Genomic DNA, 21,783 nt, shown 5'->3' on the forward strand with positions numbered 1-21,783 from the left:
GAGAAGGGGTTCTCTTTATTCCATGGTCCACTGTCCTCTCCTACCAGATTCCTTCTTTTTCTGCCCTTTGCCTCTTCTACTTATCACCTTTCAGATTCTTACATCTCCCCCCTCCTCACCCATCTACCTTCCCCCTCTCACCCGGACCCACCTATCACCTGGACTCACCTCTCACTTGCCAGCCTGTGCTCCTCCCCCCCCCCCCGCCCCCCCCACCTTTTTATTTCGGCCTCTGCCCTCTTCCTTTCCAGTCCTGATGAAGGGTCTCAGCCCGAAACATCGACTGTTTATTTCCCTCTATAAACGCTGCTGACCTGCTGATTTCCTCCAGCATTTTTTGTGTGTGTTGCAAATAAATTGAGTAAATAAAATACTCACAGATCGCAGATTTGTATTTTAAAGCAATTCTGATGAATGATCTTGGATCTGAAATGTTAACTCTCTTTCCCTTTCCACTAATGCTGCCTGACTCTTGGGTGTTTCCAGCATTTTCTGCTTTCAATCTTGCTGCATTTTCTGTAGGTTACTTAGAATTTTGGCCCAAGTGCTTTACCCTTGTGCTTATGCTCCTCGCAAGCTTCCTCCTCCAATCTTAATGTACAGGCATTCAATTTTATCCCTTTTATGGTTAAACTGAGTTATCTGGAGACCCTGCAGTAATTCTGATGAAATGTCATTGCTGAAATGTTAACTCTGTTACACTCTCCACAGATGCTGCCTGACCTAATGAACATTACCAGCATTTTCTGATTTCATTTCAGATTTCCAGCATCTGCATTCTTTTGCATTTAGTGCAGCAGTTACTTTGACAGGTATCATGATATGTTGACCATGGGTATAATGGGCAAAATGGTCTCTTTCACTGCTATAATTTTCTTGGATTTAATGTGCTGCCCTGCACTCCAGTCAACAGAGGCTTTCACATGAAGCAGCAGCTGGGACCATCTTAATATTATATTTCTATATCCCACATTGTGTCACCTTATGGACCACTTTGTGTCAACTCATGGGCTGTTTTGCATCAAGGATTTGCTTCAAATAACTAGGTTGAAACTGGCCAACTCATTCAATTAGGCTGATTATATGCTTCAGATTTCATTCCACATGGCTGAGTTTTACTCGGACTCAGATTTCAAATGTTAACTTTTCAAATATTCATTATTATAATCTTCCTTTCTGCAGGCATTATAAGATTAAGAGCATAAATCTGTTGCAAGATTTCCGTGGTATGATGTAGGTTTGAGTTATGAATCCCCAAATGGTAAACCTTAGCAGCTCTCTCAAGGGGGATGTTTCCTTCAGGCAGGTAATATTAAAGGATGAATCAGTTTGACACCTTTCATGCACCTTCAAATGCTTGGCTGCAGATTGATTTTGGCAGAGATCCATGAGCAGAATGCCTTTTTTCTCTCTTAATAGGGGAATGATACTGATAAGTGCTGATCCAGTATCCCCTTAATGTAGGGAAAACAGTACTCTTCAATAATATGTATAAATTAGATGTTATATGTTTATTTATTAGTCACAAGTACTTCAAAACACACAGTGAAATGCGTCTTTTGCGTTACTGAGAATGTGCTGGGGGCAGCCCGCAAGTGTTGCCACACTTCTGGCGCCAACATAGCATGCCCACAACTTCCTAACCTGTACATCTTTGGAATGTGGGAGGAAACCGGAGCACCTGGAGGAAACCCATGCAGACACGGGGAGAACGTACAAACTCCTTACAAACAACGGCGGGAATTGAACCTGGGTCGCTGGCACTGTAATAGCGTTACGCTAACCACTACACTAACTTGCTGCCCCTATAAATCTAAATTCTTAGATTTTTCAAACTATATAAGAAGCCAAATTGAAAGATTGACCCAATTCACATACCTTGATACTAAAATAATTTGTCTTTGTTCATTTTTAGAGTTTATAGTAATTTAGTATGAATCATCTGCATAACTATTGTAATACTAACAAGCAAGCGATCATTATTGTAAAATATGGTGTATATTTTACTCTAAGTCTTACCATGGAGTGAATACTTAAAATAGAAAACTGAAAATAAACCCCTAAGGTGTTTTATATTCCAGTAAAAATGCAAACACATTTCAATCTGTAATCCACTATAAAAGTTTACTCTGAATCTTTCTGGTGCATTGTAATTTTAATTCCAAACTGAATTTGCTAAGTCATGAATTAATGCAGTAGAGAGAAAAAACATAAGGGTGGAAATTATTATTGATTTTATTTTAAGAACTTGTAATACATCCACTCAATTTTTTTTCTCCACTGCATGAATAGGATCATACAAATTTATGGCATGGGATATGGACATTCAACCCACTGTTCCTGCCAGCAGAAAATGAGTTTCTCTGGATATTTATATTGCTTGCCAAAGTCTGGTTAAGTCATATTGACAAATCCTTCCTCATAGTTCTGTGGTCTTAGAGAGCTACTGATACTCATGGGATTTCACAACAGTGAAAGTGGCAGCTGGGTCTTGCTTAATACTCTCAGCAACAACTTTTGATGTATTGAGGCAGCAAATGCCACCTGGAGCTGAGTTGCCAGGAATTGAGGCTGGGTTTCAGAGGGCTCATTGGTCTTAATGGAACATAAATGCAGGTTTAAGGAATTTTGGAACTGTAGTTTGGCCAGCAACATACATATCCGAAGAAAGGATTCACTTGCCATTGACAGAATGCAATGAAGATTCACTGGGCTGGCTCCTGCATTGGTGGGACTGTCATAACAGGAGAGATTAGGTTGATTAGGCTTGTATTCAATGGGGTGGGAAGAATGAGAGAAGATTACATTGAAACATACAGAATTCTGACAGGCCAGATGAAGGGAGGAAGAATTCCCTGGCTGGGAGTCCAGGAGTCACAGTCTCAAGATACAGAGTAAGAAATTTAGGACTGAGATGAAGAGAAATTTCTTCACTCAGAGGAGACTCAATTAGCAGAAAATTCAGATGGTTGAAAAATAGATGACAACAGCAAGAGAAGGACAGAGGGCATAGCCCTGAATAGTGCCAATATTTCATGCTAAATTATGATTTTGCAAAAGCAAACCACAAACACTACCTGAAGATAAATCAGTGTAGTGGAGGAGAAAGAGTGGATTCAAACCAAATGTACTCACCAGTTAAGAAACTGCATCCTCTCAGGAATCATTTTGGGAAGTATAATGCAATTGAGGGAAATAAATATCAGCAAGCAAAATCAAGGCAAATCCTCTATCAAGATCCGCCAGTAGATATACCCCCAACTGGGAAATAGTCAAAAGGAGGTTATAGCACAGTATTCCACTGAGCAAAGCTTTGACTGTGCAACTTCCATGCTGCCCAGTTGAATTCCCATGGAATCCAATGGGACAGCACAAACCTGCACAAATTTCCCAGCTCTCATTGTCTGCTGATCCAGACTAATTTGATTCATGCGCAAGGGGCCCATTGAAATCTATGGGAATAATTAGCTCCCACAAGACAGGTGAGTATTAATTTTATTTGATTAAGTTAGTCTGAATTTTTCAAGTAAGTGTATGTGTGTGGGTGTGTGCATGTGTAGTTACTCTTATTTTTCTTTGATAATTTGAACCTTCAAACATGATTGTTAATACTTAATGGGTTTCAGTGATTTTGAATATTTTAGAATGTCAAAGACATCCATAAACATTCAACGTAAACATCAGTTTGACAGCTGGTGAGCCAAGGGTGGGCCCCACTATTATCACTGTGGTTCTTGTTAATGCATAGATATAACAGAAACAGAGGAATGTAAGAGTGTATGTCATTGGGACAGGTAAAGAAAGTAGTTGAGAAGACAGTTGGGAAATTTCTCTTTTGGCTGTGGCATGCAATGTATGAGGAAGAAAATCATGCCAGGACCAGAGATAAACACTTCTGGATAAACGGCTAGAATTCTAGTCACCATGTTGCAGGAAAGAAGTCATAATTCCAAACAGAGATGTTGCCAAGACTTGCTTTGAGGAAAAATTGCAATGTTGTAGAATAGACTGAGTGATTATTAGACCAGGCAATCTGAAATCAGTGATGGCCATAAAAGTGAATCTGATGAAGATTTAATTGAGGTGCATAAAATTTTGAGAAACTAAGTTATGATGAATAGAAAGAATGCATTTCCCTGAGAGGAGATGAATAATGAGGGGCATAGATCAAAAGTATTCGAAAGGAGGATAAAAGGGGAGTTGATTAAAGATTTTTATGACACTATGCCTGTCATGGTTCTGAGTGCTGGCCCTCGATTTGGCTCCATTGATGGTGCCTTGTTGTGCAGCACATGGATTCTATGCACTACTAATCGCATAACAACACACACCTGAGCCCCATCAGGAGACGAGCATAACAGCCCTGGTTTCACTAGCACTAGTTGCCAGAGTATTGGTCAACCTTTGGGTATTCTTTGTCTCCTGGCTGCTTAGAACTGGCAACTCTAGAGCAGTCCTGGTTTCACTGTTCCTCTTAGGATATCCAGTTTTTGTGTTGGGACCCCACCTCAGAGCACTGAGGCAAGATTCCTTCTGGTTGCTGCCTGTGTTTGGTTCTGAGGAAGCAGCCTGACTCCAGTCTTGTACCAGTGTGCCACAGTTGGGTTCTCTGTGAGCTTGCTCTTTGCTTGACATTGTGACAATGCCTCTGTGAAAGATATTTCCACTCAAAGAGCAGCAGGAGTCTGGAACTTGTTACCTGAAGAGTGGGCAGGGGTGATAGGGTGGCCAGAACCACCTTCACATTGAAAATGTATTTGGAAGAAAACTTGATATTCAGTAGTATACAAGGTTACAGACCAAGATGGGAAATGTAGTATCAATACAGATGATCACCTATAGAACATCACAGCACAGAACAGGCCCTTTGGCCCACATTGTTGTGCCGATGTAGCTAATCCCTTCTACCTGCAGAATCCCATATCCCTCCATTTTCCTCTCATTCATGTGCCCATCCAAGCCCCTCTTAAAAGCCCCCCCAATGAATTTGCCTCCACCATCCTATCAGGCAACGCATTCCAGGCATCCACCACTCTGTGGAAAAAACGTGCCTCTGACGTCTGTTCTGATCCTACCCCCTCTCACCTTAAATGCATGCCTATGATTGTGGAAGCAGACTCAAAGGCCTTATACTTACCCCTATTTTTTTCTGTTTCTAACCTTTATATTTGGTATTGGATCCATTGCCAGAATATTTCTGAGTAAATGAATTCTAGTCATTCCTGCTCTGAAGTCAGCTCCTGGTTTAAGCACATCTGAGATCCACTGTTTATTCTTATTAGGGTTGAGACATTAGTGTCTTCAGGCACCGTACTGGTGCAAAGTTTGTTTGAAATTAACCACTGGGGTTCAACAACAGTCCAAATTCAGGATAGCCCAACATGCGTGCCAGCAAACAACTCCAGCTATAAGTTTCACCCTCAAGCAATTAAAAAGAAAGTTTGGATGACAAACATCATTTAACAGAAGTCCCTTCTACTCATAAGCCAGATGGAAAGTTGGGTCTATTTACAAGGTAAATGAAAATATTGTTCAGGCTCCATTGTTTACCCCGAGATTGTTCATTGAGGTGAAATCAGCATTGATTAAATTTCAATTGTCAATTCTCAATTGAATTAAAAAAGAACATCACTTTATTAATCTGTATACGGTTTTAACTTTTAATGCAGGTAGGCCAAGACATTTTCTTCTATCTGGGCAGTTGGAAGAAAGACTCAGGATCAATTTATTGTTAGCACTCTGTACAGCAGAACCATTTCTTTGAATTATAATTTTACCGAAAACAGCACAACAGAAAAATCAAAGATCAGTTCCTTGAACGCCACAGTCATTCCTTGCTTCAACATGTGGAAGTATGATATGAAGCAGCAATGAATGATTTGAGTAAACCTTATCCTGATTTGCCAGGAGAGACTTTATAGGTGCTTTAATTTTGCTGTGCCCTTAGTTGATCAGTGGATATAAGAGCTCAGAATGTTCAGTAAAAATCTGTACTGGGTACAAATGTACAGGATTGGCAGGTCAAGTTTTTTTAAGCAATCACTCTAATAGATTGTGGCTGATGTGTACTATGGCTCCATTGCATGTTTTTATTCAATATCTGAATTTCTGAACACATTTGAAAGCTCGCCACAGCCAGTCTGATTCACCCCATTACAATTACTACTTCAGTGTTTTCTGCAAAAGTGCACAGATTCCTCTAGCAAATAAATAGAATGAAAATAAAAACTCTGATACATATCCCTAAGAACTGTACCAGTCTGCCAGTCAGAAACTATTCCCTTTATCCCTCTTCTCCTTTTCTTGCCTTCCAACCAAGCCCCAGAAACAATATTACTTACAATTTCACACAGATTCACTTTTGCTTATAATACTACCTGCTTATGCCTTGTTTGCACACCGAGATAAAAAAACATTAAAATGTTACTTCCTTCCACAAATCTCTATCCCAAGCTACCACATTATACTGTTTCTGACCTGAGCTGACCTGCAGCTGATTTCTAGTTTGTTTAGCTTTAGTTCAATGTTCTTGCAGTTTCCTGGTATCTTGGTGCAATCTCCATTTGGAGAACCAGAAAGGAGCCATCCCAAATATGGTCTTCAGTGCAACAGATTGAGGAAGATGACCAACACAGTTAATGGATATTTTAATTAGACAATGCTATGGACATTTGTCTGCATTGAACAATGAATCCTATCTTCATGGCAGAATGAAAAAGATCTTGTCTATGCCAGTCTAAGATGAGATAACTGCATAGTTCAGTCATTTGCCAGGTCTGCTCTTAATCAGATTTGAATCTTGAGATCACTTTTGATTAGATAAGCCAGTCTTCCTGGGAACTTAGTCCCAGTCAGCATCACAAATGCACTATATAATAGTGCATTATGATGCGGAAAGCTGATTGAACTGAAATCAACAGAATGAATTTCAGAGTTACAGTAAAATCTGCTGTTATGACTAGATACCATGCTTTGCAAACTAAGTGGAGAATAATTTCTAGGTAAGTAACTTCTGTAGCAAAGTTTCAGGTAAACTATGGTGTTCATCTGAAATAAGAACAAAAAAAATAACTGGAAATACTCGAGCAGCTGCAGTTTTTTTTTCGCTTTCTGATATGGTGTTTGGGTCTTCTATTCTTGGCACTATTAAAGCAAACCTATCCAGCTATATTTTCTGTCCTGAGCCCATTTAGTGCTATCAGATTACCATCAGTACAATAAAAGCAACATATAAGAAGACTGATTTGATGTACTGTTTCTGACAATAATTTCAGAGGTGGAACTGAAATATCGAATCTAGTGATTGCAATTGTGGGATCAATCTTACAGTTGTGAATGGCTCTTTATATGGTCTTAACAGAATGACCAAAAGTTGTGCATCATGAATACAACTCTCTCTGCTGATTACGAATCAGGTGAAGTATTCCCTCAAGTACTTATGCAACAGCTCCCAGCTTATTTTACAAAGTAATTTATTTTTGATAACTAATACATTTTTCATATAAAATGGATTTAAAATTGATACAGAATAGTAACATAAAAATCAATCCTTACATCTCTAAATATCAAGCAATTTCAGGTCACGAGAGGAGGGGATGAGACTTTCTCCAAAATGAGGTATGGTCATGGATTAAATCCTGATGGGTCTGTTGCAAATTCTTTCACTAGGCCAACTGATGCCACCTAATTATACACTGACAACATCAACTTGCATCAATGTGCCACCTTTAATATATCAAAATGTCCTGAGGTACTTATCAGAAACATTATCAACACAAACTCAAGTAAAACCAGTCAGATTTCACTGGGCAAGCCCTTTGCATTTACAGACATCGCTAGAAAGTGCACGTTTTGAACTGTAAGAATCTTTGTTCGGGTGATCCAGAAGGATAAAGGCTGATATAATCTAAACCAATCTTATATGTCTAATACTAGAGTGCACACTTTTAAGGTGAGAGGAGGTAAATTTAAAGGAGATGTGCAGGGCAAGTTTTTTACATAGAGAGTGGTGGGTGCCTGGAATGGTAGTGGAGGCAGATAGCATAAAGGTGTTTAAGAGGTTCTTGGATAGGCACATGTATGTGCAGAGAATGGAGGCATATGGACCTTGTGTGGGCAGAAGGGATTAGTTTAGTTAGGCATTTAGTTACTAGTTTAATTAGTTCGGCATAACATTGTGGGCCAAAGGGCCTGTTCCTGTGCTGTACTGTTCTATGTTCTATAATAGTTCCACTGCCGATGCTGGCAATTCTCAAGCAGTTCTAATGTAAAAATCCAAGCAAGAATCCAGAAGGATTACTGAAACCTTGACACCATCTCATACTGGCCAAGGAGAATACACCTGCCTGTCATTTCTCTTGCATCATAAGAAAACAAAATGGCACCGCAGAATACTGTAGGAATTGCTACAGGATAGTAATATCCAGCTGATCAACTGGCAACAACCTCAGAGCAGCACATTCTATGGCATGATTGTGATTTTGTTTACAATTTCTCATTGTTGTCATTCTTGTTGTCCAAGCCTTCAGGTTAAGGTGAAATAACATTGAATTATAAAAATCTTTGTTCCAGTGATCCTATTTCTCTTCAAGGAAAAAAAGGCTGAAAAAGTCCAGACCCATTATATACAAGTCCATTGCCAATGCTGGCAATTTTCAAACAATTCTAATGTAGAAATCCAAGCAAGAATCCAGAGGGACTACTGAAACATTGGCACCACCTCTTAGCTCCTTCTGAGGCAGAGCTTTGGCATACGCCATTGAGCACTGGCAACAGCAAGGAATGCCGTGCCATCAATAGAGAAAGGAAGTTGTAATCCCTTCGGTCTGAACCAGATTCAGATGTTGGATCGCAGATATTAAGGCAAGTATGTTAGTCCATAAAAGTTTCAACAAACTTTATTCCAATGATAAAGCCTAATTGCTGAAGGATGTATACTCTTTCCAAATGGGCACAGTTTTGGCCTCACCATACTGACATCAGCATAATATTTTGTCCAACACTGACTTTAATGATAAGGGTGATTATAAAGAACATCGTCATGGGTGGATCATCACTGCAGCTCTACTGGTCCACCTTGCTCTTTCATTTAATTTAAAAGTAGAAAATCATGGAAAAACTCAGCAGGTCAGGCAGCATTTGTAAAAAGAGATACAGAGTTAAAGTTTCAGGTCAAAGATCCTTCATCAGAACTTCCTTCTCTTAGCCAGTTCTGAAGAAGTGTTTTCAAACCGAAACATTAACTCTGTTTCTCTTTCCACAGACGCTGCCTGACCTGCTGAATGTTTCTGGAATTTTTGGTTTTTGTTTCAGACTTACAGCACCTGCATTGTTTTTTGATTTTCATTTGATTGTTTTTATTTGCCAGGGTGCTGATAATCCATGATCAGGAAATATTTGAAGGACAATGAGCAATGCACAACAGAGTGAGATAAATGAACAGCTCTTTCAAATAGCTAGCATGGGCATGATGGGCCAAGTGACTTCATTTCTTGTGCAGTATCATTCTAGGATTTTTGTTTGTATAGTTATTATCAGATTATGATACATTATCCTGTGGTGCAAAGACCTGAGTATTTTTTTGCATATGATACACTTTTTGTAACATTGATCTTGCATTTTATTTTTAAAACATTTTAATTTTGCTATGGCTAGAGAGTGAACTAAGAGTTCATTATATGCATTATCTCTCCAGAAAAAACAATGTCCATTGATCTTCCAAGGAAATGTGCTGCAAAATATGTAATAATAAACCCGGCAAGCAATCCTGGGAAATAATAATGTGACACATTAAGTAAATAGTGAAAGCTGGCACATGTGAGATAACTTTCCAGTTCTGGATACAAGAAACTGCAAAGCAGTGCAGATTAAATCATACATTGCTTTAGGAACAGAAAATCATTGGAAGAAAACAGAATGAAGTCAGCAGAGCATAGATGTAATTATGTTTCAACACCTCTGCCAATGTTTTGTAGACCCAAGTTCTTACACAAATGCCAAAGGCAATTATAAACAGTCATAAATAATGTGTTTCAATGCAGATGTTCTTGAAACGTTTCTGCATTAAAAACAGAAGGCAAATTCACACCTATTTTAACACTACCTCTGAGGCCACTCTCATATCCTGCCATTTTAATCCTTTCAGGGCCAAACAATTTTGAAGGTTAACAAGTACACATATTTGTTTTGTCAGGCAAAATGCAGATAGAATTAACAACATCACACTATGTTGTTCACTGGGATGGGAAACCACAGAATCAATACAGATTTCAGCAAATTGTGCCTTCCTATCATGGCACTCTTCAATGAAGGGCAAAGATATTCTCTTGGAGTCCTGGTCAATATTTGTTTTTCACCAATATTACTAAAAACTTATTACCCAGGTCAGAAGTTACAGAGCCATAGAAAGATACAGCACAGAAATAGGCTCAACAGCACACTGACATCAACCATCCATTTACATTAATCCTACATTAATCCCATTTTTTATTTTCCCCACATTCTTGTCCATTTAAGAGAGAATTGTTTATGTTATGCACTCATCTTCCATTTCCTAATCTAATTATAAACACTAAAAAAAATCCATATTTAGAATTTGCATCCCTTTACCACACCACTCTAGGAGGGCCCACCCCGGAGTTTGCAACCCCAGAACCTGGTGAATCAGTGGTAGAGAGACCAGACGTTTAAGCAGCTTGGATTATCCTGAATTATGTTGCACTTCATGAGAGTTATTGGAGCTGCATTCATCCAGGAATGTGAAGAGTATTCTATCACACTCCTGATTTACGCCATGTAGATGAGATGTTAGAAAACATCTGGGAAATCAAGAAATCAGTCATGAATTGAGCTCATGTCTCCAGGCCCTCACGTTAGCCCATTGGCTTCCAAATCTAGTTGTGTAACAACCATGCTGTTGTTCTTGTTTTGCTGTAATCACTGGAATACAACAATCTAGCAATGAGTTGAGAGATATCTTTCTCCAAAGGGCATTCTTAAAAAAAAATGTCTTTAGGTAACCTGAAAGGGAGATCCTGGATGATGGATTCAAATCTTTCTATAAACTCTAGACTGATACCTTGCCGATGAAATGTGTCACTCATGTGGTGATGGGCTTTGGGGATCAGAGAGTTTGATTATTGGCATTACCTCTGTTGGCTCTGAGTTCTGTGACCTTAGCCAGAATATTGGTGGTTGAAGGCTGCGACTACAAATAACAAAATATCTCTTTGACCAAGAAAGTGAGATAAAACAAAATTAGTTGGAATTCCAACTTCTGTAAGCCATCTAGAGACTTCCATGTGCACATGCAGCAATGGATATGATGTTATTCTACCCCTATCCTATTTTCTTCATAGGCAATCTCTCAGGACCGATGATGACTTGCTTCCATTCATTGAGGTGAGTGAAGAGTCCAATGTGGAAAGGCAGACTCTGGCATAGGTGAGCAGCTGGTGCTTCGCAGGGTAACTAGGTATGGAGTTAGGGGTGTTGTGCACTCCTTCACTGTTAATGGACATCCTCTGCATCCTTCTTAGAAAGTGCTCAAAGTACTTGGTGCCTTCCTGGATGCTCCTTCTCCATGTTGAGTGGTCCTAGGCCAGGGATTCCCATAAATGAGTGAGCATGCTTTTTTTTTCCAAGGAGGCGATGAGAATATCCCTTAAGTGGTTTCTCTGTCCTGTTGGAAATCAATTCCTGTGACAGAGGTTAGGTGTACCAATAAGTTTGGCACTCATTGGCCGAGCTTATAAATACTGGTATAATGGAGTAGACATTGAGCATGAAAACAAAACCAAGAACCCAAGAAAACAGGAGTAAGAGTAGGCCACTCAGCTCCTCAAGCCTGCCCTGCCACTCAATATGATCATGACTGATCTATGCTGGCCTCAACTCCTCTTCTGTGCTAATTCCCACAACCCTCAACTCCTTGATCTTTCAAATATTTATCTATCTCTACCTTAAATATATATGAGCCAATATCTGACCATGAGGAAGTTCCCAGATGAGGAACAATATGCTCATACAGGTTGTGAAAGACTAATTCCATAAGTAGAATTGCTCCCTGAAGGACTTTCTTACCAGTGAGCGAGCACTAGTAATACAGAGTCAAAATGCTCGGTATTCAAGGCTGACAACAGGTTTCTAATTGGTCTGGGATAGAGGAGATCACAACGGCACCTAAGTCACATTTCATACACTGAGATAAAGTTTGCATTTTCAATAGTGCAAACAAAGTGAAAAAGCACCAGAGAACCTGTAAAATGGCAATGTTTGATAGCATAGTGCAGACTCGAGAAGAGCTAACTTGTTATCAACCTGTCAGATCAAACTCACTCTCACCTCGATTTGAAAATGTTCCAGTGCATTATTAATGTTGTGTCATCCCTGATAAAATCATATATCTGTTCAGCGTTAATCTTGTCAAGGCATTGCAGTATGGGGAATACATTTGTTTACAAACTGTGCAATTGGATTAAGCACCAATAAATCATTCCAGCAAGGGATCAGGCCTGATAATCTGAGGGTAACGGGTTTTCATAGTCTCTTAATTTTGCTTTATTCTTTTCTCACCAATGTTAGTGTTCTTATTGTGGACCCTTCTCTCTTGTGGACCTTGGCCTTTTGCTGAGATGGAATTCTATTGGTATTGATCATCCTGCAATACTTTGACTGAGTGGCTTTTTCTGCAAGCATATCTTAATAGATTTGTTGGTGAATTGCCATTTGTTTTGCTGCAGGATAGCTATATGCACTGCCTCTAGAAACGTCACTCTTATCCAGGATTGCCACATATAAACAAAGTGAGGTGACTAACCTCTCCAAGTTATCTTCTTCGATTCTTGTGCCAAACACAATTATCAGCAGGCAATGGAGCTAAGTTTTGGGCAACCCCTTCCCTGTTGTATTACTCCATGAACATAAATAAAGTCCAAATCCTAGGTGTTGAACCTTAGACTTCATCATAAATATGATGCTTATGAGAGCCTGGAGGGTGGGTACCCTACAAAAAGTAAGTCACCTCCTGGCACCCCAAAGCCTGTCGACCATCTACAAGGTGGAGTCAGGAATGCAACAGCACTGTCTCCAGTTGACTGATTGAGTACAGTTCCAACAATACTCACTAGGCTCCATACCAACCAGGTATGCCTGCTTGATTGGCATCCCATCCACAACCCTAAAGCATCACTGTCTGTCATTAGCTCACCATGGCCGTTTGTGTTGGTTCTACAAGGTACACTGCAAGAATTTCCCAAAGATTTTTCAATGGCATATCATAAATTCATAAACTCTTCTACCTAGAAGAATAAAAGCAGACATATAGAAAATGCAAATAGGTTCCACACCAACTTCCATACAATCCTGACATGGAAATAAATCATTATTGTTTCACCATTGCCAGATGAAAACCCTAGAACTGCCTCCCTAACTGTACAGTGGAGTATGTTCACCTCATAGACCGCAGCTTCCCAAGGATATGTAGGACAAGACAGTACTGCCCGAGACATGCACATCCTGTCAAAGTAATTTTAAAAAGAAAGAAAGTAACAGCACCAGAGAAAAGGTAAAAAAACAGTAAATTATGCAGGTTTAAGCTGTTGCTAGTGCACCAATATAGAGCCAGGTAGACTGGAGCCCAGGACTTGCTGAGCCAGAAATCAGGAAACCTGTAGATAGGAAATGAGAGTTCTCAACGTCTGGAGTAGCGGTGAACTGGATGTAGAACGTGCAAAGAACTCAACTCATAAATAACAGGAGTTATTTATAAATATGATGCTCAGACTTAGCTCTCCCTACAGCAGCCACTCTGCTACTCACACAGGTGATGGTTGCCTCAGGACAAACCAATGTGGCAGCAGGAATCTGAAGGGCAAGGTGGCCCCCTTATTTGCACATCTGAGAACTGGAAGGGGCTTAAGGAAGCAAGCTCCCTGCAACTTTCTGAACAGGCTACAAAATCATCCAGCTCCCTTAGTTCTTGTCACAAGCCCTGTGCTGCTACTAGCAGGAGCCGTTACTGACAGAATATTCGCATGCAGGTCCTGGAACCCTTATGCAGAAGCAGCTTTCAAACATCTATTGAAGTAGAGGCTCCTAGCAGTCCATGGGTGGACCTCAGACATGCTGAGCAGAGGGCCTGAATGCACTTCACACCTCAGCCTTTCTCAGCCACTTAAATGGGGTTGTCGTCATTAATTGAATAGGTAAATGCAGCTGAATGCCTTGATCTTTCTTTTCATTTCACTGAGATTTTTTTAATGAATTTATTTCACTTAATTGTGTGTTTTAAGTAAAATTATTTTCATGATTTTTCAAAAGTATTTACTTCCTTTTAAATTGTTCTTAAATATCTCTGATCAGCAAGCTGTCAAAAGGCAGTAACAGGGCAATCAGGAGGAGGCCCATAATGTCCATTACCTGAGGCCTAGTCACCAGTCTGAATCATGGCAGCAAGTCCTGAAGAAATGTTTGAACCTGCAGGATCACAAGTAATGAGTGTGGCCTTGGGAACAGCTTAGGCAGCAGGCAGCAAGTTTGAGGAGTAGGCTGGATCCAGCAGGATCTGGCCTAACAGGTGCAAGCTCTTTACAGTGCCCAGGGAGAGTAACATTGCTCTGTGATTATTAGCTGATCAATGTTCATCTATCAAACATCAGACCACACTGGACCACAAGGGGAGTTGTGGCATTCAAGAATAGATGTGCTATTACAGGATGAATGGCAAAACAGAAAAGCACTGTAGCATTCCAAATCGAAAGAGCCTCGTTGTTTTAACAATGAGTGATCACAATACTTGGATTCAATAATGCATTTGTGAGGAATTGATCTTTCACATTATCTGCTGATTTAACCTAAACCAACTGAGCTTTTTTTCTCTAGTGACACAGCTCACCGTTATATGTAGTGTCATACCCTACATACAAGAAGTTGGAAAGTAATCATTTCCTTTTCCCAAGCCAGAAAGTAACCAAAGATCCTTATGCTTCAGGCTTTGGCTTATCAACTTCATTCTTCAGTTGCCTTGACGCCATAATTGTTCTAGCTCACGGTTTTGAATCACTGTTAACCATCTCCATGGTAGCAGCGTCAAAAGCTATTCGTTGACCTTAAACACCCAAATGCTCAAGACAGCTTCAAACATTTTGAGTGTGAAAGAAGCAATGTTATTAGTAACAACCTGACCACATTCATTAGCAAGTATCCCTGACCAGTTAGAATCCTCCAAATGAGATGCTGATGAAGTGATATTGACCATTCAAAGTTAGACTGATGAAATTGATACCAAAGATGCAGGTTATTACCATTTACCAGTCTAAACTCTTTGCCACTGGACAGACATTTATTCAAAATATTTGTGCTATAATGTAATTAAATAAGCCCTACACACTGGCTCCATCTCTTGCAGGAACAAACATTAGTCTGGATTTTATTCATACCATTAACTCTCTCACACACAAGCAGAGTAAGCAAAGCAGAGCCCAAACTGGTAATCAATTTCCTACAACTTTGTGTCAATGTTACAGAATAAATCAATTAACAGGAAATGCATGCACTCCCACGTGGCTATGAGTGAACTAGAAACACCATTAACTATTTTCTGCATTAGGATGCCTTCTGCAGGAGCCTGGAGACACCTATGCATCTCACTATGTTCTGTCTTTTGTGACAGAACTCAGATAAAATATTCAACCTTAGAAACCTGAGCAGTGAACCTCTGTGCTTCACCTCAGACTTCTGGGGACATCTATCAGTTCTCAAATTCCACAGTGTCACACTATCGATGGAAGGAAAACAGAACAGAATTTCTATCAACTATAAAACTCCCAGTACTCATCTTCCCAAAACCCTGAGCATCATTTAAAAAATCAAGCTGCGCATCCTCTTGTAATGACTCAATTGGCATGAATTCCTTGCGGAAGGAACAGTTACATGGAATAACAATAAACCATTCTAACAAGTTGTTTGTGCATTTCCAATCCCTATTCTGTCATTACAAGCAGGATGACCAAGATTATTACTTAATTGGCCATAGAGGTTTTGAACAGCTTAATGCTGGGCACTTTGCAACTAGCAGAAATTCCACTCTATAATCTAGAAGGACAAAAGTAACAGGTGAGTGAAAGAACAGCACCACATTCAAGTCACGTATCATCCTAATTTAGTCATATATATGCCTTCCTTCCACTTATTTACCACTTATTATTTAACAGCACTGTGGAAATACCTTCAATTGCAGCAATTTATGAAGGTTGGTCTCTGTTATCTTCTGAAGCACTGGGCATCAAAATCTAGCTTTACCAATGATCCCCACTTTCCAAGTATATTGAAAGAATTGGAAAAGGTGTTGCTTAAGCTATGGAGGCAATAACCACAAGGAAAAGTGAAATCCTTGAAAATCTGGCCTCTGCATCAATGGCATTTTATCTTTCAGAGATGAAATTAAGGCCAACACCAAGACAGAATGGAAGCTTCTACACCAGAATCAAACCACCGATCACAAAACGTAGACTCTGCTGATCAGGTCTAGCCTCTTCAGGTAGACTTACTGGAGAAGTGGACAGATATCACCAGAGGTAAGCTCAGTGCAGCCACAGCACAAGGACAGGAGTCAAGCACTGGGACCATCACCTCTGCATGGGGTTCCTCTGTGTGTTCCAGTTTCTTCCCAAAGCTTCCAAAGACGTATGGGTTAGGAAGTTGTGGGCATGCTATGTTGGCACCGGAAGCATGGCAACACTTATGGGCTGCCCCCGGAACACTTTACGCATAAAGATACATTTCACTGTGTGTTTCGATGTACATGTGATGAATAAAGCTATCTTATCTCAGTGAGCAACAAAGTGTGCAATGAGGGGAATATTTCCACCTTGTTGCATAGACAAGACATTCTGCATAACACAAACAGCTGGGCTTTGAAATTTGGCTCAATTAATGTAAATGAAACAGAATTTTGCAAGTGGAGCACAATGGTCAGCCACTATTATATGGTATATTAAGAACATGCAAGCAAGAATGAAATTTCATTTGTAGGGTGCAGATATCCCCATCCAAAATTATCCTCAAATTGTGCAAAATTATATGTGCAATTTAAACATTGTTTTAAAATAATTACCCACGATGTTCCAAACAGGAACGCTTTCCACTTTATGCATTTATATATATATATATATATATATATATATATATATATATATATATATGTTTTTTAACATTTTTATATATGTTGTTTTATAGAGAAGGTTTTGAAGATTGGAACAAAAAATATACAGTATTGGAGAAAATAATTTCAAGAACAAAAATGTGAAATGTTATGCCTGAAGTAATCATTGCTCCTCCACTGCTCCTCAGCCCAGGTGGAACTATTTCAGTAAAATGCACTGGGGTGCCTGAATGTGAGCGCATTTGTACCAATTGTCTGCTTGATTTAACGGCAACAACTAGCATGTGCTGTGTTCATGTAAAAGACAAGAAAGTGTCCAGATGACTGATGGAGTACAACTCTGCCAATCAGAGAGGGAACGGAAAAGTGGGACATGCAGTGAGAGGAATCAATCTGGGAAAGAAAATTGGTGCAAACTCCATTGCTGTTCAGTCAATAGATTTCTCATCTTATCATAGGACTGGATCTGCATCATATAGTTCAAGCAGAAGGAGGTTTGGATATTTCACAGGATCTAAGGTCTCAAGATGCATGAGAGAGATACCTGAGATTTGTTGGCTTATAGATTTTTCAATCTGCAAGAAAATAGTAAGGAGAGGGGTCATGTGAACTCAGTGGAAATAACAACAGTGAGATATGCCTGATGGAATGCCAGTTCTCCATCACACAGTTTACCCATCATTTGAAGTAACAATTACTCCCAGGGCATTGAGAACCAACAAAACAAATTGTAAGATTAAACAAAAATTTAAAAAAACTGCAGATGCTGTATTCTGTGTATAGATCCAGGTAAGAAAAGAAAAGTGAAAGTGCAGGGGAGTTGGGTAAGATTCATGGAATATTCATTGTAAATGGACACACATAGCACCAGGCAATCTGAATGAGCACATTGCATATTAAGTAACAGCAATATATAATCTGGACAAATTGCATCTGGAGTCAGGGCTTGGTCTTTAATTTCTGCATAGATATTCCAATCCCATGCCAGGAGAGAAGCAGGAGAGAAGCAGAAACCCAGGACAAATTATGTGAATATGTATTTTCATTCACACTGTTATGAACCAGCAAACAAAGAAATACACCGAGTCATGTATCAGTGTTAAAAAACTACTTTATTAATAACTACTTATGATAATAAGAAAAATAAAAGAAAAATGTTAGAGAGTTAGAAGTAAAAATGTTAAATCTTAAGCATTAACCCCAAAACTAAACTCATAGTGTGTGTGTGTGGCAAATTCCCAAACTCCAAGTCCAGGAATAATTCTCTTCAAAGTTCAGTTCAGCAAGCCGTAAGGTGAAACATGAGCAAAGGCTTCTTCAACAACTAACATTGACTGAAGATAAGACATAGATGTAGAGAGAGAAAACAGAGATTAGGAAATCCAAATGTTCCACGATGGAACCCATACAACACCTCAGTGTTTACTCAGCAGTGACTACTCCACCGCATCTGCCTCACCCTAAAAGGCACTCGAATCGTGGCCGTCCACACAAATACCTGTTTCCTTCTACAGGTCAACAACAAAGTGAACTCCACTGCTTTGTTCCGAAGTATCTGCCACCCCGAAAGGCATCCGAGATGTGGCCGTCCACACAAATACCTGTTTCCCTCTACAGGTTAACAACAAAGTGGACTCCACCGGATTACTCCAATAATCCATACGTGGATTTTAGTGACAGACACAGTTACTTTTTTTCATCCATCGACAGAGACTAGCAGGCTGATGTCTCCCTCTCTCTCTTCTCTGACTGACTCCGACTGACTGCTTCAAAAACGTCATTACGTCCTTTATCTTCTGTTGCCGTCAGCACACCACACACACACACACACACACACACACACTATGCTCTATCTTAAAGAGACATTCACCAATAGTAACCTAGTTCATAACAACACTAATTCTCTAAAAATTCCAACAACCTCAGACTCAGAGAGCCCCAGAACATTCCCACAATAAAATTAAAGATAACGCTTATTACTTTGAGATGTACTGATTGATATTTTAAGCCAGTTGCTTTTCCTATAACCATAAAATATCAGCATGGCTAAGGCTTATGTTGTGGAGCATGTATTTTGAAGAACCAAATACTAATAGCTAACACAGGACAACAAAACATTTCCCAATGTCAGAGCCTCTCAATAACTACCAAAGTGTACAGCCAGAATTAAGTGATTCAGAATAATGATACCTGTTAAATATGCCAACACAAACAAGCCTCTTCACACAATTTTACTTTTCAAAATTATGCAATAATCTTGTATGGGAACTTCCTTTGTTTCATTTCCAAATAAAAACAGATATATTTGTTTCATTGACAGAAACCTTTAAATACTACAGCAATAATTTTGCAGTGCACACTTTTATCCAATATATTTCTAAGGAATAGCCAACACCTTACAGTTACAATGAGCTTGTAATAATACTTAGTTCAAGTGGTGAACAAGCACATAGTAAATGTACAAGTCATAGAGCTTCATAATAGGGTATTCAAAGGTTTTGAGAAATGCATTCAATTCAAAAGTGGCTCCTGAACACTGAATCTACCTTAAATAGACTCTTGCAATTTTAAACAAAATAGACTACTTCATTTTTAATATGACCCATTATCATAACATCAGTGGCCATAAGAAAAGCAGACTGAACTAAAGAAAAAAATGGGTAATGCAACTAACAGATCCATGTCTAATCACAAACATGGCTTTGGATAGATTAGTTTTAGCAACCTAAATCAGGTCAACCAGGGATATTTTTGTATCTATTCTCAACTGGGAAATATGGAAATGAATAAATTTCAGACATGTTTTCGGCACTTACCTCACGGCCAAGGTCAACATTTCTATGCCGCCTTCCTCTTTTTCAAAGAGTTGCATTTTGTTAGACTGCATCAGATGAAGCCACTACATGAATAACTTGCCTGCCAGCAGGACAGCCCCTTTCTACCCCTGCAAGCAGCACTATATCAGGAATCTCAATGTGCTCTGTGCATGATTTTCCAATCAGTTATGGATTCCCACTGGCAAGAGTCAGAAGATTATGCCTCATATGAATAATGTACCAATGAGCAATATTTCCCAGTGCTGGAAGGATATGGATTGCTGGCAGGACCACAAATAACTACAACCCAATATGCAATGGTGCCATGTAGTTTGCATAAGCTAAGATTCTGGGGGAAAACATTAAGCTCTCTTTACGAAGGGAGCTCTATACAGAAACATGCCTGAATCTGCAATATCCGCTGAGATACAGGCAACCTAAAACGACGGCAGTGGTGACCTTCACTGCCACTGATGCAACAGGCCAGCTAATTAATTATCTTTCTAATTGTTATGTAGAGCATAATATGCCGTTCTCTTATCCTGCTCTACTCCTCTGCCATGACTAGGTATCTAGCTTAACTCTGGGAGATCTGCAGATTATGCACCTCCAATGTTCCTTAATCACTGGAGACATATTGCAATGAAAATACAAATCTGCTGGACTTCATTAAAGCTTGACTATTCACTAGAGCTCATCTGCATTACTACATTATCATTGAAAAGAAGAAAATATGGGTCAAAGTTTTAAAAGTATAAATTTACAATTTTATGGCATTACTTTTTTAACAATATCATGGCTCTAAGTTCATCCATAGTTGACAGGATTAAACATGCCAAATAGTGATGCCAATACATTTTAATCTGCCTCTGAAATTCATTCTATTTTGTACTTCAAATGACTTCAGTGAAATGAATTTTAAAAGTGGAACACAACATACTGACATTACTACATAATGTATCAGCCACAAACCAGGGGTGAATGTCCAGGCAACAGTCTTCAAAATGGGGGAAGTGCATGATATTATTTTAGAAATGTAAAATCAAAGAGCTTAGAAAGATTTAGTTATGTAACATTCAACTGAGCAACAGGGGCCCATTATCATTGAAATCCTGACATCTCTGCCTCTTCTTTTGTTCCTACATGGAACACATTTTCAAATGCAAGCTGCTCATCATTCAACTCTCATTTGCTGACTTACCTTATCTGCTGTTTTGCTTTTACCCAGTTTTTTTGCACCCTGATCTTGAAACTGTTGCTTTGTTTTCTCAAAAGTAAATGGTTTATGGTAACTACATCTTGAAATATTTCATCTTGTATTTTAGGCAAGAAACCACAGTCAGAACAATGTTCTCAGTAACTAATCTTATTATCTAAATGTTTCATGTTTTGCCTTCAAAGCCTTTTAATTTCAGTTGAAAAATAGTACACATTCTCTGTTCTATATCGCAGCTTCCCACATTAGTGTAGCACTACTTGTCACAAATGAAAGGTGAGGAACATATAATAATTTACCAAGATCGTTGTAACAACTAATGATCGGTTGGATAATGAATCAGTGATGTTGGCTGTCTTTCCTTTGCGATTCTCAGTCATGTTCAATCCACTATTGGTTTCCCAGGTCCCAACCTGTAGTAAAGAGTAACAGATGCAATTGTAAAAATGGCCACCTGTTTTAGAGAATCCTTAATAGCTTGCTATTATGAAGTAGTCTCCTCTAAGAATTATGACTGAATGTAACAAAGTTACCAATAATTAATAAACAGCAGTTCTGGAGATGAGTTTTCTCTTTATTTTGTTTTCTCT

At 39.2% G+C, this 21,783-nt stretch overlaps 1 protein-coding gene across 1 annotated transcript in view; it reads right to left on the minus strand.

Annotated features, from left to right (window-relative positions):
* The window catches only part of LOC127575007 (glutamate receptor ionotropic, kainate 2), a 358,965-nt gene that overhangs the window by 111,561 nt on the left and 225,621 nt on the right, over window positions 1-21,783 (minus strand). The window contains exon 10 of the mRNA XM_052024597.1: window positions 21,493-21,606. Coding sequence (XP_051880557.1) covers window positions 21,493-21,606 — 114 coding nt within the window. The remainder of the gene's footprint in view (window positions 1-21,492; window positions 21,607-21,783) is intronic.

Source organism: Pristis pectinata, chromosome 10, assembly GCF_009764475.1.
Source record: "Pristis pectinata isolate sPriPec2 chromosome 10, sPriPec2.1.pri, whole genome shotgun sequence".
Classification (NCBI taxonomy): domain Eukaryota; kingdom Metazoa; phylum Chordata; class Chondrichthyes; order Rhinopristiformes; family Pristidae; genus Pristis; species Pristis pectinata.